We start from the raw sequence: 12469 nt of genomic DNA on the forward strand, positions 1-12469 counted from the left end.
ATATATTTATAAACTCTTTAACTGTGCTTTCATCCATGTCTCACACCACTTAATTTAATCAAAAACCACCAAGATTTTATTGCTCGAGCACCCACATGCTTTTTATCCTTGACTCTTGCTATATTTTTGTGAATAAACTGAATTCTGGTGGAAAGTAACGGGATACAATTTATTTAACAGTTTCATTAACAAGTTAGGAAAGAGCGAGTCTGAATTGTGGTCGGATTCACCTGCTGGAATTGGGAAGAAAGCAAACCACCCTAAGACAGTGAATTATTTATCACCACACATCCAAGCAGCAGAGTGGCCGTGAAGAATCAGCTCAGTGGGCTGGATGCAATAAGATGCAGTTCAGTGCTAATAAATGTAAATTCATACACCCAGGGAAAAGGAATAAACAAGGCAAATACAGATTGGTTCCAGTTATTTGGGAAAAGGCAAATCTGGAAGGACCTGCAGCTGTTAGCAGGGATATGACTAAGTGGGAATGTGCAGTGCACTGTTGTGCATCCAAAAAATGTTGTCCTGGACAGGACTGGGCTTGATACTGAACAACAACAGGCTCTGGCATTTGTGCACGTTTCCTGCTCCCTAGAAAGGTGTAAAGACATGCAGTGTACAGTAGTTAAATTGGAGTCTCATCCTGGTCAGACAGAGAATTTTAAGCCTTGTAAAGATTTTTAAGTTTTCCAGCAGGAGATTTTTATATTGTTTCATCATCCCTTCTAAAAACTTTTCAGGGTGTCCTATAATTAAACCAAGTTCCATGGTTTAATTATAAGTTTGCAAGTCAAGTATTTTCCATGACCATTTCAGAATTTGTTGTGTTTCGTTAAATCTGTTTCTGTTTTTTGTGTTGTGAAAGGGAGAGAATAATCTGCATCTCAGTAATTCTTTAATATCTCTGTAAGTTCTCTTAGGGCTTTCTTAGAATAAGATGTTTTTTCATCTCCCCTTTTGTAGAAACAGCCAGGAATAGCTTTGTATTCTCATGTCTATAAATGAGGAAAGGATGGAATCCTGCAGATTGGACTTGCAGTGATAGTTACATCACCAAGCCATGATCAGAGCTGGAATGATGATTATTTCCTGTTATAACTTAGTTTGGAATAGCCCAGAGTAACTCCGTGGATTGTTTTACTTCAGGGAGTGCATTTTATGCCCTTTGTGTTTAGAAGGTGCAGAGGGTTTTGGCACAAAGTGGACAGGATGCAGATGTAGGATTCTGAGTGGAAGCTGGAATGATTAAATAAGCATTAAGATGCAGAGATTCCCTTTAGTGGCAGAGAGGATAGGCATTCTATGTCTTCAAGATGGTATAGATGAAGGAAATATAGAATTTTCAGTGCAAAAATTGGAGATTAGAGAGGAGCTTCATCTCGAAGTTAAGGATGGAGAATTTTCAAGCTGCACAGTAGAGAGGAGCTGTCATGAGGAGTAGCTAAATGTGTTTTATGTCCACATGTGCACATAAAAAACCTCATTTCATTTACATTCAGGTCTCTTTGTACCATTTTGGCAGCATGAATACTCCATAATGGGCATGCAGATAAAATGGTGCATTTCATGAGCTTTGCCTTTTGTTTTTACAGCTCAGGAGTATAAAAATGACTTGTCATAGATCAGAATCCTTGAGTAAAACATTATGTGCATCTCTGCAGTGGTTTTGGGCAGTGTAGTCCCTCAGTGCTGATCATCAGACAGCATGAGAGAAGACACCAATGGAAGGAAATAAAGAGAAACAAAGATTGGACAGTAGGTAAAATGGAATATATGTAAGCACTGGGATGAGTCCACATGGATGTGCTTTCAACAAGTGTGAGACAGATCAAGACACTGCTCTGGAGTCATTTATTTGATTGAAATGCTTTAAGTTTTTTCTTCTTAGAGATTGTTTCCTTGCATGCCATTCTGATGAGACTATTATTTGCTTCTTTGCAGCAGAATTTTAACTCATTTGTTGCTTTTGTTTCCAGGCACTTGGGGCACCGACCTCAGTTCCACCCCTTGAAACACGGGTTTGACGAATGGTTTGGTTCCCCAAACTGCCATTTTGGACCTTATGATAACAGAGAGCTCCCCAACATCCCTGTGTATAGGGACTGGGAAATGATTGGCAGGTAATTCAGCTCCTTGCCTGGGGATGTTATTTTCTGGGCTCTCCCTGAGGCCAGGTTGGATGGGGCTTGGAGCAACCTGGTCTAGTGGAAGGTGTCCCTGCCCATGGCAGGAGTTTGGAAATGGATGGGCTTTAAGGTTCCTTCCAACCCAAACCATTCTTTGATTCCATGATTCTATGATTGATAAAGGTCTGAGTACCAAGTTGCATGTGGACTATGTAGGGATGTGGCTGCTCCCGAGTGCTGCCCTCCCAGAGCTGTTTGCTCATCCCCTTGCACCCTAAAAGCTTCCTGTCATGATTTCATTCCACTGCACTTGGAAGCTGGTTCCATTCTGTACTGAAAGACCTCTTTGTTCCTTCTTTTCCTGTTTGGAATAACATTTTGCCTGTTTGCATAACACCATTCCACGTTCCAAGTCTGCAGTCCGTGCCCTTCTTGTCCATTCATTTTTGACCCTGGTATCATCTTATTTCTCTGCTGTTATTCTCCTGTTCTGCTTCCAGGATTTCTCTGTCTCACTGGAAGTTGTTGTGTACTTCTCACAATTCTACTCACATTTCAAACAGCTCTCTATGATGGAGCACGAGATCTTTAATCATATTGCCCCTATTCCAACAGCTTAACAGTAAAAGGCCAGTCCCTCAGGTTTGTCCAAAAACGTGAAGTCATCATTAATTGGGTTTGAGCTGTCACAGTTTGGTTCAGTGTCACTGCTTTCTCCCATAAGAAAAGTTATGGTGACATATTTTTAATATCTGAAGTGAGTTTGCTGTATAGCAGCTGTGACTTATTTGTCACCTACTTAGAAAGCAAATAAAGGGAAAAAAATCCTTTTTATGTTGTATATTCCTTAGGATTGATTTTTTGTCTCTCTGATTCATTTTATCTTAAGATACTACGACGATTTCAAAATTGATCTGAAGACGGGTGAAGCCAACTTGACTCAGCTCTACCTGCAGGTACTATTTTAATCGTGATTTCTAAGCCACGGTGACTTTATGCTTCTTTTTTCAGAGAGATTTAGATTGTAGAGGATAAATTCATTTTTTTTGTTGTTTACAGGAAGCTCTCGATTTTATTAGCAAGCAGCAGGCCAGCCAGCAGCCTTTCTTTTTATACTGGGCAATTGATGCTACCCATGCTCCTGTTTATGCCTCCAAACAGTTCCTGGGCACCAGTCAGAGAGGACTGTAAGTCCTGCTTTTGTGGATGTTAGTTTTATTGGGGTTTTTTAATTAATACCACAGAAACAGAAAACCTAAGCAATGTTTGTTAGGTCCAAGTGTAAAGCTCATTTCTCAAAAGTGTAGCGTGTGTGTGCTGAAATGCATTATTTAGTAGCACTTTGCTTGGATTGTTCTTTAATAATTTTGCATTAATCTGAAATTAAGATCATGTGACCAAAACAGGGGAGAGGGGGGAGTTTAAGCTCCTTTGCCAGTTGTGTGAGGAATGAAATGCTGTATGTGGCACAGATGATTTTTAGAAGGCTGTTGTATGATTAGTGCCTGTTTTAAAAGCCCGTAAATCAGACCAGCAAGTAGAAAAATCCAATTTAGAGGAGGCAAAAAGCTCTGTGGACACTGTGAGCTTGGAGCACTGAGAGTTTCAAACCAAAAGGCAATACTCTGTTATTACCTTCCAGTTTATGGCGAAGTAGGTTTGCCTATATTTATAAATTTTATAGCTAAATTTATACCAGTTGCTGGTCTCTGTCCACGAGTGGCTCACACATGAACAAATTCTGACTCTTAATACCTTAGAGAGGTTGTTCTCTGCAGGTAAAAGGCACAAGGTTTGCAGTGACAGCTGAAAACTTTATTCTCTGATGCATAAGAGAAGGATTTCTGCAGCACAGGTATAAGTTAAGTCCACTAAGTGCACTTTTTGCTGCTTTTAATGTTCTGCATGCCCTTTTGGCTCAGGTATGGGGATGCTGTGAGAGAAATTGATGATAGCATTGGAAAAATCCTGAGACACCTCCAGCAGCTGGGGATCAGTGAGAACACCTTCGTGTTTTTCACCTCGGATAATGGGGCCGCTCTCATTTCAGCTCCCAAACAAGGTGAGTCTGAGGTGAACAAACCTGGGCTAGGGTTGAGAAATCAATTAAATCTCCATGTCTGAGGGGGAAAAACACCTGTACGTGGGGTTCTCCTTTATGCAGTTGGGAGAAGCCTCAGAATTCGGAGTATTTATGCTTAGAATTTGTGTTCATTACTTCTGCTCATTGTTGGAGGGGATATCCCTGTTTAAATGGACTTTCTCCAGCCCTAGTGTTGCTGTTACCTGTGTGTGTTTCCACTCAGGGAGTGACTATTTTGTAATTTAGGACCAGGCCCACTGACTTAGCTGGTGTTAGCTCCTGCTCTGCCAAATGCATATTTGAGCTTTCTGAGTAATTACAGAGAGTTCAAGAGTCCCTCATTCTTGACCTCTCATGAGAAATATTAACAAGAAAAACTATTTTTGGTACTTCACGAGTTTTTCTTTTGTTTAAGTGATTGTTTCTCTGCAACAGATCATTGCAAATTGATTTTCTAACCCACTCTCTCCTATTTGGAGGCAGGATGTCTTGTGGTTGTTGGACCACAGAGCAGAGAGTATCCTGAATTCTGATTTCAGCTCAACCACTGTTTGACTTTGGGTGACCTGGAATCAATGATGAAACCTCCCTGTTTGTTCCTTGGCAAGTTGAGCTCCAAGGTTGGGTTAAACCCCCAGATATTCCTGAAAAGCCCTTGTCATCACTAAGAGTGAACATTCAGGGAATTCAGGATTATTTTTCTCACTCTTGTACCTTCATCTAATACTGCTCTGATATTTTAAAATTTAAAATCATTATGAAAAAATACTATTTCTACCTGGAAGTGGTAGATCTCCTTTAGTTACAGACAACAGTTAACACCCTTAAAGGAAAGGAAAAACAGCAAGTTATTTCCTGTTTGTTTGGGTTTTGGTTTTTTAGTTTGGTTTTTGATAGCAAGGTGTGTTTAACTGTCACTTTCTCCCTGTGCTGAAAAGAGAGTCCTAAAATTTCATCACAAATGGATATTGAAAAAAAACCTCAACTAAACCCCAAGAAAATAATAACAAAAAACCCAACTCTGGACATGTTATTTGAAGAAACATTCATGCAGAAATGAAAATTCATTTAAACCCAGCCTAGCTGACTATCTCATTTGGAATACTGGTATTCTGTGGGGGTTATGGCTTCTTTTCTCTGTCTAGGAGGAAGCAATGGGCCTTTTCTGTGTGGCAAACAAACCACCTTTGAGGGTGGCATGAGAGAGCCGGCAATTGCTTGGTGGCCTGGCCATATCCCTGCAGGAGGGGTGAGTATCTGCTTTGAACAGTTCTCAGCAGCCTTAGGTGGACTTCCTGAGTTCAGTGGGCTTTGCTTCATACTTTTAACATGCCCAGTGTGTCAGTCTGGATGTTTATGTAAATAAGGAGTTGATGCTGCCCCAGAAAACGGTGCCATTTTTGTTATTAGTGCAAATTTGCATCTGCAGTGTCTGTGATCAACACCCAACCAGGGTCTGGGCTTGTTTTCCTGCTCTATTTAAACCCTTTACTCTTTCAGACCACAATATTTTTCATGTGTTTGAACAAATTGGAGTATAAAGACACATTGCTAATGTGTGTCCCATTCCAGAGCAGGAATGCGTTACCCACGTTCTCCATGCCCTGAGGTACCAATGATTTGACCCTCACGGCTCTCACTTAATAAAAGTTCCATTCAGGGAGGTTTAGCCACCAGATTATTACACTTCCCTGCCTGTACACAAATGCAGATATGATCACTTCAAAACAACCCTCCAGTGGCACTGCCAACCCCTCTTGTCCCAGCTCTCATTACAGAAGGATGCAATCAATCCTGCTGCAGGCTGGGTTCACAGCAATAACACAGCTCCCTCCCCTTTGTGAGCATCTCTCATCCCTGAAGAAAGTGATACTTCATTAACTGGCCACCGTGCTTAAGCCTGCAAACTATTCATAAATAAAACATTTTTCTAAGTTGCATTCCATTTGGGGGGGTTTAATTGAGTCAGGATAATGATAATTTATCGTTTACATTTAAGAGGGACCATCAGGCAGCTCAGATCTGCAGCTGAGGGCAGGGGTGTAGTTTGGTTTCATCATTTGCAAAGAGTTCACCAAACCTACTAAGGATGGTTTATTATTTTTCTAATTTGAAATGAAAACAGTCTTTTTGTTTAAATTTAAACATTTCCATAAAGCCTTTGCAAGCCAAGTACAACAGCCCTGGGCTAGCAAAGGAGAACATGAAACTGCAGCTGACTGTTTGGTTTTCTGGGTCCAAACTAAATAATGTGCTAAAAGTAAACATGCATTATAAATGGGGACAAGAAAATACCCACATTTAAAAATTCTTTCCATTGTAGTAACTCTGAGGATAATTAAGAACAGGAGTAGAGAGATCCTTGTGGCTGCTTCTTTTCTGCCTGGGCCTGGCTGGGAACCCTCTCACAGGTAGTTTTTGGCATGTGGCACAGGGGGGAAGCTCCAAATGTTCTTGGTGGCCTGGGGTGATGCGCGGCTTCCTGCCTGAGGCCATGCTGGGAGCTGCTGCTTGAATTCCTGGGAGTTGAACTCCTGCATTGCTGGGCAGAGTTGAGGTGTTTGCAGGGTGGGCTGAGGGAGTGATCTGGAGAGTGTGCCTGAAGCTCACTGTGGCAGGGATGCACCCAAAATCCCTCCTCCACCATACTGACATCACCTTTAAGCATGTGCTTGGCTTTAAATCCTTATTATCCCAGTCTCCAGTTCAGGATGCTTCCTGCCAGGTGTGTGCATGGGCTCCCATGGTGTCCTCTTGGACTTTGTGTCCTTGCAAAGCCAGTTCTGATCTCTGGCCCTGTCCCCAGAGACAGAGTTAAACCCTGTGTGATGCTACTGCTCAGTAAATGTGATAGATACTTATGTGTGTTTTCTGCTTGTGTTCTTGCCATCGAGGCTCCAGCCTGGTCCCCTCAGCAGCACTGACCAAAGGTGAGAGGTTTGGCTTTGCTTGTGTATGATACAGCTCACGATGGCACTCACTGCTCCGCAAGTGCCTCTCTCACTCACAAAGTGAAGAGACACGTGTTTGGTAGTACATTTTTGGCTTCTTTCCTGTGTCCTGCAAAATCTGTAGCTTCAACATCCTCTTGACTGTGAGTTTTAACTCCTCAGCCTAAGCCCTGTGCACCCCAAGTAGCGGTAAAATGTGGTAAAACTCCTTAAAAAGTCTTTTACTGCTCGTTCTTTTCCAAAGAGTTGAAGGAAACAAAGGCTAGAGAGACCTGAACTTCAGCACAAAGCTGGATCTACTGCTCCTTTCTGCATTGGGTTTGCTCCCTGTACACTGGTTGTTCCTTTCCAGCCCTGGACCTTTTGAGGAGCAGAGAGAGGGCTAGGAGTCATTTCAACAGGAACAACTGGAGCCAGAAGAGGAGGGCTTATGTCTCTGGCCAGTGAAATCCAGTTGCTGGGTGGAAGGCTCATTCCACTGATGGGAAGGTTCTGGGAAGACCTCATTGTGGCCTTGCACTGCCTTAAGGGGGCTTATATGAAGGAGGGAAAGGGACTTTTTTTGTGGTCAGATGGGATATTGGGAAGAAATTCTTCCCTGTGAGGGTGATGGGGCCCTGACACAGGTTGGCCAGAGAAGCTGTAGCTGCCCCATCCCTGGAAGTGTCCAAGGCCAGGTTGGATGGGGCTTGGAGCAACCTGGTCTAGTGGAAGGTGTCCCTGCCCATGGCAGGGAGTGGAGCGAGATGGGCTTTGAGGTTCCTTCCAACCCAAACCATTTCATGATTTTATCTGGCAGTTTATTAATAATCTTATTGGTTTTGTTTTTATTAAAGAGTGCATTTGGGTGCTAAAATAAAGGAGCACCTTTTGATTTAAACAAAAGAAGTGAAGTGACAGGACTGTGAGCACCTGACAGGATATGGATAGAGGTTGGGATAATTGGTGCAGTTGGCTGATTTGCAGGTTTTTGGAGGAGGAAGATGCCTCGGGAATGCATGTTGCTCTTGGCATCAACATTCAGTGAATTCTGGTCCCCCATCAGGAATATTTATTCACACACAAACAGCCTTTCTGCAGTTTCCTCCTTGGCTACGTTTTCCAGGTGAATTCACAACAAATCAGCATTTCAACATTCCCCACACCACATCTGCCTTCTGGAAGGATCCAGCTGGAAAAAAAAAAATCATATTCTGTTGGTATTTGAATCCTCCTCCTCTCTCCCCTCGCCCTCCTCCCCTTCCTCTCTCGTGCCTGCTTCCTGAAGGAGAAAAGAACATATCAACCCAAAGACAGCATTGCAACCTTTTCTTCCCTATCTCCCATGGGGCGCAAATTGAAATTGAATTAGACAGGGATATCAGGTCTGCTCGCTGTGATAACTGTAAAAGGATTTTATTTAAAAACACCCTGACATTTGTTCACCCAGTTTCAAATATTTAGCTTTCCTCCTTTCCATTCCTGGCGGGGGCGACTTTATTAATTGTCGCCTTTGATTCAGAGTTAAAGCTTGAAAGCTCTGATAACAGCACTGGGGACTATTTCTTCCAGCGACGTGGCCCACAGCAAAAGGATTTCATTTTCTTAAAGACGTTATGTGTATACTGAGAGTTTATTAAAAAGAAGGGGGGGAAAGAGGGGGGAAAAAAATCCGTTTTTACGTCCGTAATACCGGCTGTTCCTCACTGATACGAGCAATATCTGATCTCCCTGGTTTTTATATATTATTTATTTTCTCTGGGCTGTTGCCCTCTCTGGATTTTTCTTTTTCTTTTCTTTTAAATAAATAAATAAATAAATAAATAAATAAATGGGAAAGGCAACTAGAATGAAAGAGCACTGTTGACAGGAGAAAAATGGTGGGTTTTTTTTTTTCGCTGAAAATACTTCAAAGTTTTATATAAATATTAACCTTTTTTTTTTTTCCTTCTCCCTTCTTCAATGTGGTGCTGCAGAGCACAGATAAATCCAAGTGGCTGTGGCATGGGCATTTAATTTCCTTAAGAAGTTTTCTCTGCTTCACGGAAAAAATGTTGTCTGAGACCAGAAATGTAATTGGATGATTAAAGAGAGTCATCTACATCTGGTGCTGGTTAATAAGGGCCAGGACAAGGAGACCGTGGTGGCCCCACAGGATTGTCCCCACGCTCTGTATAAATTAGGGGATATTAGAGGCACGAGCCTCAGGTCAGCGATTGCCTCTTATCAAAAGATTGAGGCGAGAGAACGGGGCCACAACAAGGAAAGGGACTTTTGGATTTGATTTATGAATTGTGAGAGGTCTAATTACAAAAAGGCTCAGACTCCTGACGTGGCACTTGGGAGGGAGCATGCGGGGGCCAGATCTGCTCTTCAGTAGAGCCTGAGCTCTGCAAATGGTGGTGGGCTGGTCCTGCCACTCCCATGGCACTCCTGGTGGGAATTAGCCAGTGGATGAGCCTACGAGGGATTGAGCACCTCTGCTGAGATGCTGAGGTCTTGTAATCCCTTGACTTCAGCATTCCCAGCACCCCAGGGGGATGACCATCTCTGTGAGAAGTTGGGCTGTTCAGCCTCGGGAAGAGACTGAGAAGGGACCTCATCCATGTCTGTCAGTGTCTGCAGGGAGGGGTCACAGGATGGACCAGGTCCTGCTCCAGGGTGCCCAGCAATGGGACAAGAGGCAACGGGCACAAACTTATACCAGGAGGTTCCACCTGCATATGAGGAAGAACTTCCTTCCTTTGCAGGAACAGATTGCCCAGAGAGGATGTGGAGTCTCCTTCAGGAGATATTCCAGAACCATCTGGACACAATCCTGTGCCGTGTGCTCTGGGATGACCCTGCTGGAGCAGAGAGGTTGGACCAGATGACCCACTGTGATCCTTTCTAGTGTCACCCCTTCTGAGATCCTGTGGCTGAGCTGATGGTTTGGGTTTTGGGTTTGGTACATTGTTTTTTAATGTCAGTCATGGCTGAGTTTGCCAGAGACTGTGCCAGGGGGCAGTCCATGGAGCACAGAACACTGTCCCAGCTCATCCTGTGGTTGACAGGGTTACCCCATGAAGGGCTTGGTTCTCTTTCCTTCTCCAGAGTTGAAGATCCCCAGCCTTTTCTCCATGCAGAGAAGGAACTTCATGTATACACCTGCTTTTTGTGAGGGATTTGTGAGCTTACAGAATCATAGACTGGAACCATCAACAGTTTGGGTTGGAAAGGACCTTAAAGCTCATCCAGGTCCACCCCCTGCCATGAGCAGGGACACCTTCCACTAGACCAGGTTGCTCCAAGCCCCGTCCAGCCTGAAGTGGAACACTTCCAGGGATGGGGACTCCACCACTTCCCTTTTATTTGTCATTTCCTACAAGGATAGGCTGAGCATGACCTTTTCCAGGCTGTTCCAGCAGTGTCCAGGAATAAATCCCGAACTCAAATGCCCAAGACCTGTTGATCTTGGTCATCTGATCCAACTGCTTTCCCCAGCAAGGATTTCCATGGCCAGGCTTCCTCTTGTGCTTCGAGCTTTGCACTTTGTTCCCTCTCAAGGAGTTGTGGCAGAGTCTCACATGCAGCTTTAATATGAGGTGTTCCTGCCAACACCTTTTGATGAATGAAAGCCATTAAAAATTGAAATTACTGTAATCAAGTAATGTGATATTGTAATGTTAAACTTGTAATTAGGCCCCTGGATGTTGCTTTCTGCAGTTCCTTTTTTTAAACTTCTTAATTCTTCCTTTGTGTTCAGTTTTCAGCCCAGTCTCTTAATACAGTGTTTAGTCCCATGAAAAATAGCATTTTTCCTTTATTTTTTTTTCCTCTAGAGCCACTATCTCACAAACACTCATATATCATGTTATCATTTGTTGTATTTAAATAATTAGTGTCAGCTAACAGGCTGTTTGTGAGTAGAAGGATTCAGATAGTCCCAACATTGTACTATTGGGATTGGACTTGGATTTCAGTCAGAAAGTGCTGCTGTCCTTACAGATGTGGGCTTGTACCCGATGGTTTCGTGTTTTCCAACAAGTGATAGAGCTGAAAATGCTCTTTTCATGTCACATCTTGTGCTGATGCATCCTGGTGCTTTTGATTTGAATGTATCTGCTTTAATTTAGTGTGTCACTGACTAATTAAACATCCTCCAACAGATCCTCCAAGCAGGGTGGGAGCAAAGATTCAGAAAGAATCAGTCAGAACAGACTTTTAGGGTTTTAAAATATAAATAATTAAGAGCAGAGAGATAAGTATGGCTTCCAAGTAAGGAAAAAGGAAAAAAAAAGACAAGAAAAAAAAAGAAAAGCAGCTTAAACATCTCCATTGGAGCCAAACCCAGATGTTTTTCTCCCTTATTAAAATATGGACTAAAAATACCACAACTTTACAGTTCTTGAATTGTTGGAAATGGTTTGCAGATGAAGTCATCAGGCTCTTTTTGTTATTATCCATCTATCCCTGTGCTTTCTGGGAACTCTCTCAGGGTATTCTGGACTCCAGAGATGACCTGGAGAAGGGAACAAATCAAGGGCTATTTTTTTTCTTAGTGTAAGTGCTGATTTTTCAATCCACAAATGAGTTGGAATTTGCTAAATTAAGTTGAACTCTGCAACAACACGCTCCTGTAAAAGTGAGAAGAAAGAGAGGAAAATGGAAAAAAATGAATCAAAATGCAAATTCTCCCTGGAAGTGGGGAAATAGGGATCATCTCCTTTCCTTTATTATTTTAAGAGGAGCTTTGCTGGTGATGGCAGCACCGTAAAGGGAGAGGTTTTCAGGAAGCTTTGGTGGGAACCTGTTTCCTTATGGATTTTTATGAAGGGCTCTTTGCAAATGTGCTTCTGTTGATTTATTTTTCCAGGTCAGCCATCAGCTGGGCAATGTGATGGATCTGTTCACCACCAGCCTCTCCCTGGCGGGTCTCCAGCCTCCCAGTGACAGACAGATTGATGGCATCGACCTTTTACCTGTCATGTTGCAGGGCAAACTAATTGACAGGTTAGTCCTGAGCCCAGAGCTCCCTGCCTTGCATCCCAGCTGAAGGGATGCCAAATTGGAGATTATTTTTTAAAACAAGCTCACAGATATCTTTTATAAACTGAATTGATGCATCTTTGTCCCCCCTCAGTGAGGTGGGGCAGCACCAGAGCTTCACACTGTGCTAATTCTCCGCTGAGGTGGGATTTCCTGACGTGTGGCATGTTGCCATACAATGGAGTCTGGGGACAGATGAAAATGTCACAGGGTTAGCAGGGATCCTTGGAACAACATATGGCAGGAGGGGAGATAAAAGCCTGAGAACTGTAGCCTGGGTAGGGGAGAATACATTATTTATT

The 12469-nt window shown here is 42.9% G+C and overlaps 1 protein-coding gene across 3 annotated transcripts in view; it reads left to right on the forward strand.

The window, feature by feature from the left end:
* The window catches only part of GALNS (galactosamine (N-acetyl)-6-sulfatase), a 44446-nt gene that overhangs the window by 5886 nt on the left and 26091 nt on the right, over positions 1–12469 (forward strand). For 2 of the 3 annotated variants that reach the window (XM_027684991.1, XM_027684993.1), the window contains 6 exons: positions 1977–2120; positions 3016–3082; positions 3186–3313; positions 4049–4188; positions 5355–5458; positions 11995–12131. In XM_027684991.1, coding sequence (XP_027540792.1) covers positions 1977–2120; positions 3016–3082; positions 3186–3313; positions 4049–4188; positions 5355–5458; positions 11995–12131 — 720 coding nt within the window. Of the gene's footprint in view, positions 1–1592; positions 1760–1976; positions 2121–3015; positions 3083–3185; positions 3314–4048; positions 4189–5354; positions 5459–11994; positions 12132–12469 lie in introns of all 3 variants that reach the window. The other variant, XM_027684992.1, reaches the window with a different exon arrangement.

The sequence above is a fragment of the Neopelma chrysocephalum genome, unplaced genomic scaffold (genome assembly GCF_003984885.1).
Source record: "Neopelma chrysocephalum unplaced genomic scaffold, ASM398488v2 Primary Assembly neopelma1_68, whole genome shotgun sequence".
Lineage (NCBI taxonomy): Eukaryota > Metazoa > Chordata > Aves > Passeriformes > Pipridae > Neopelma > Neopelma chrysocephalum.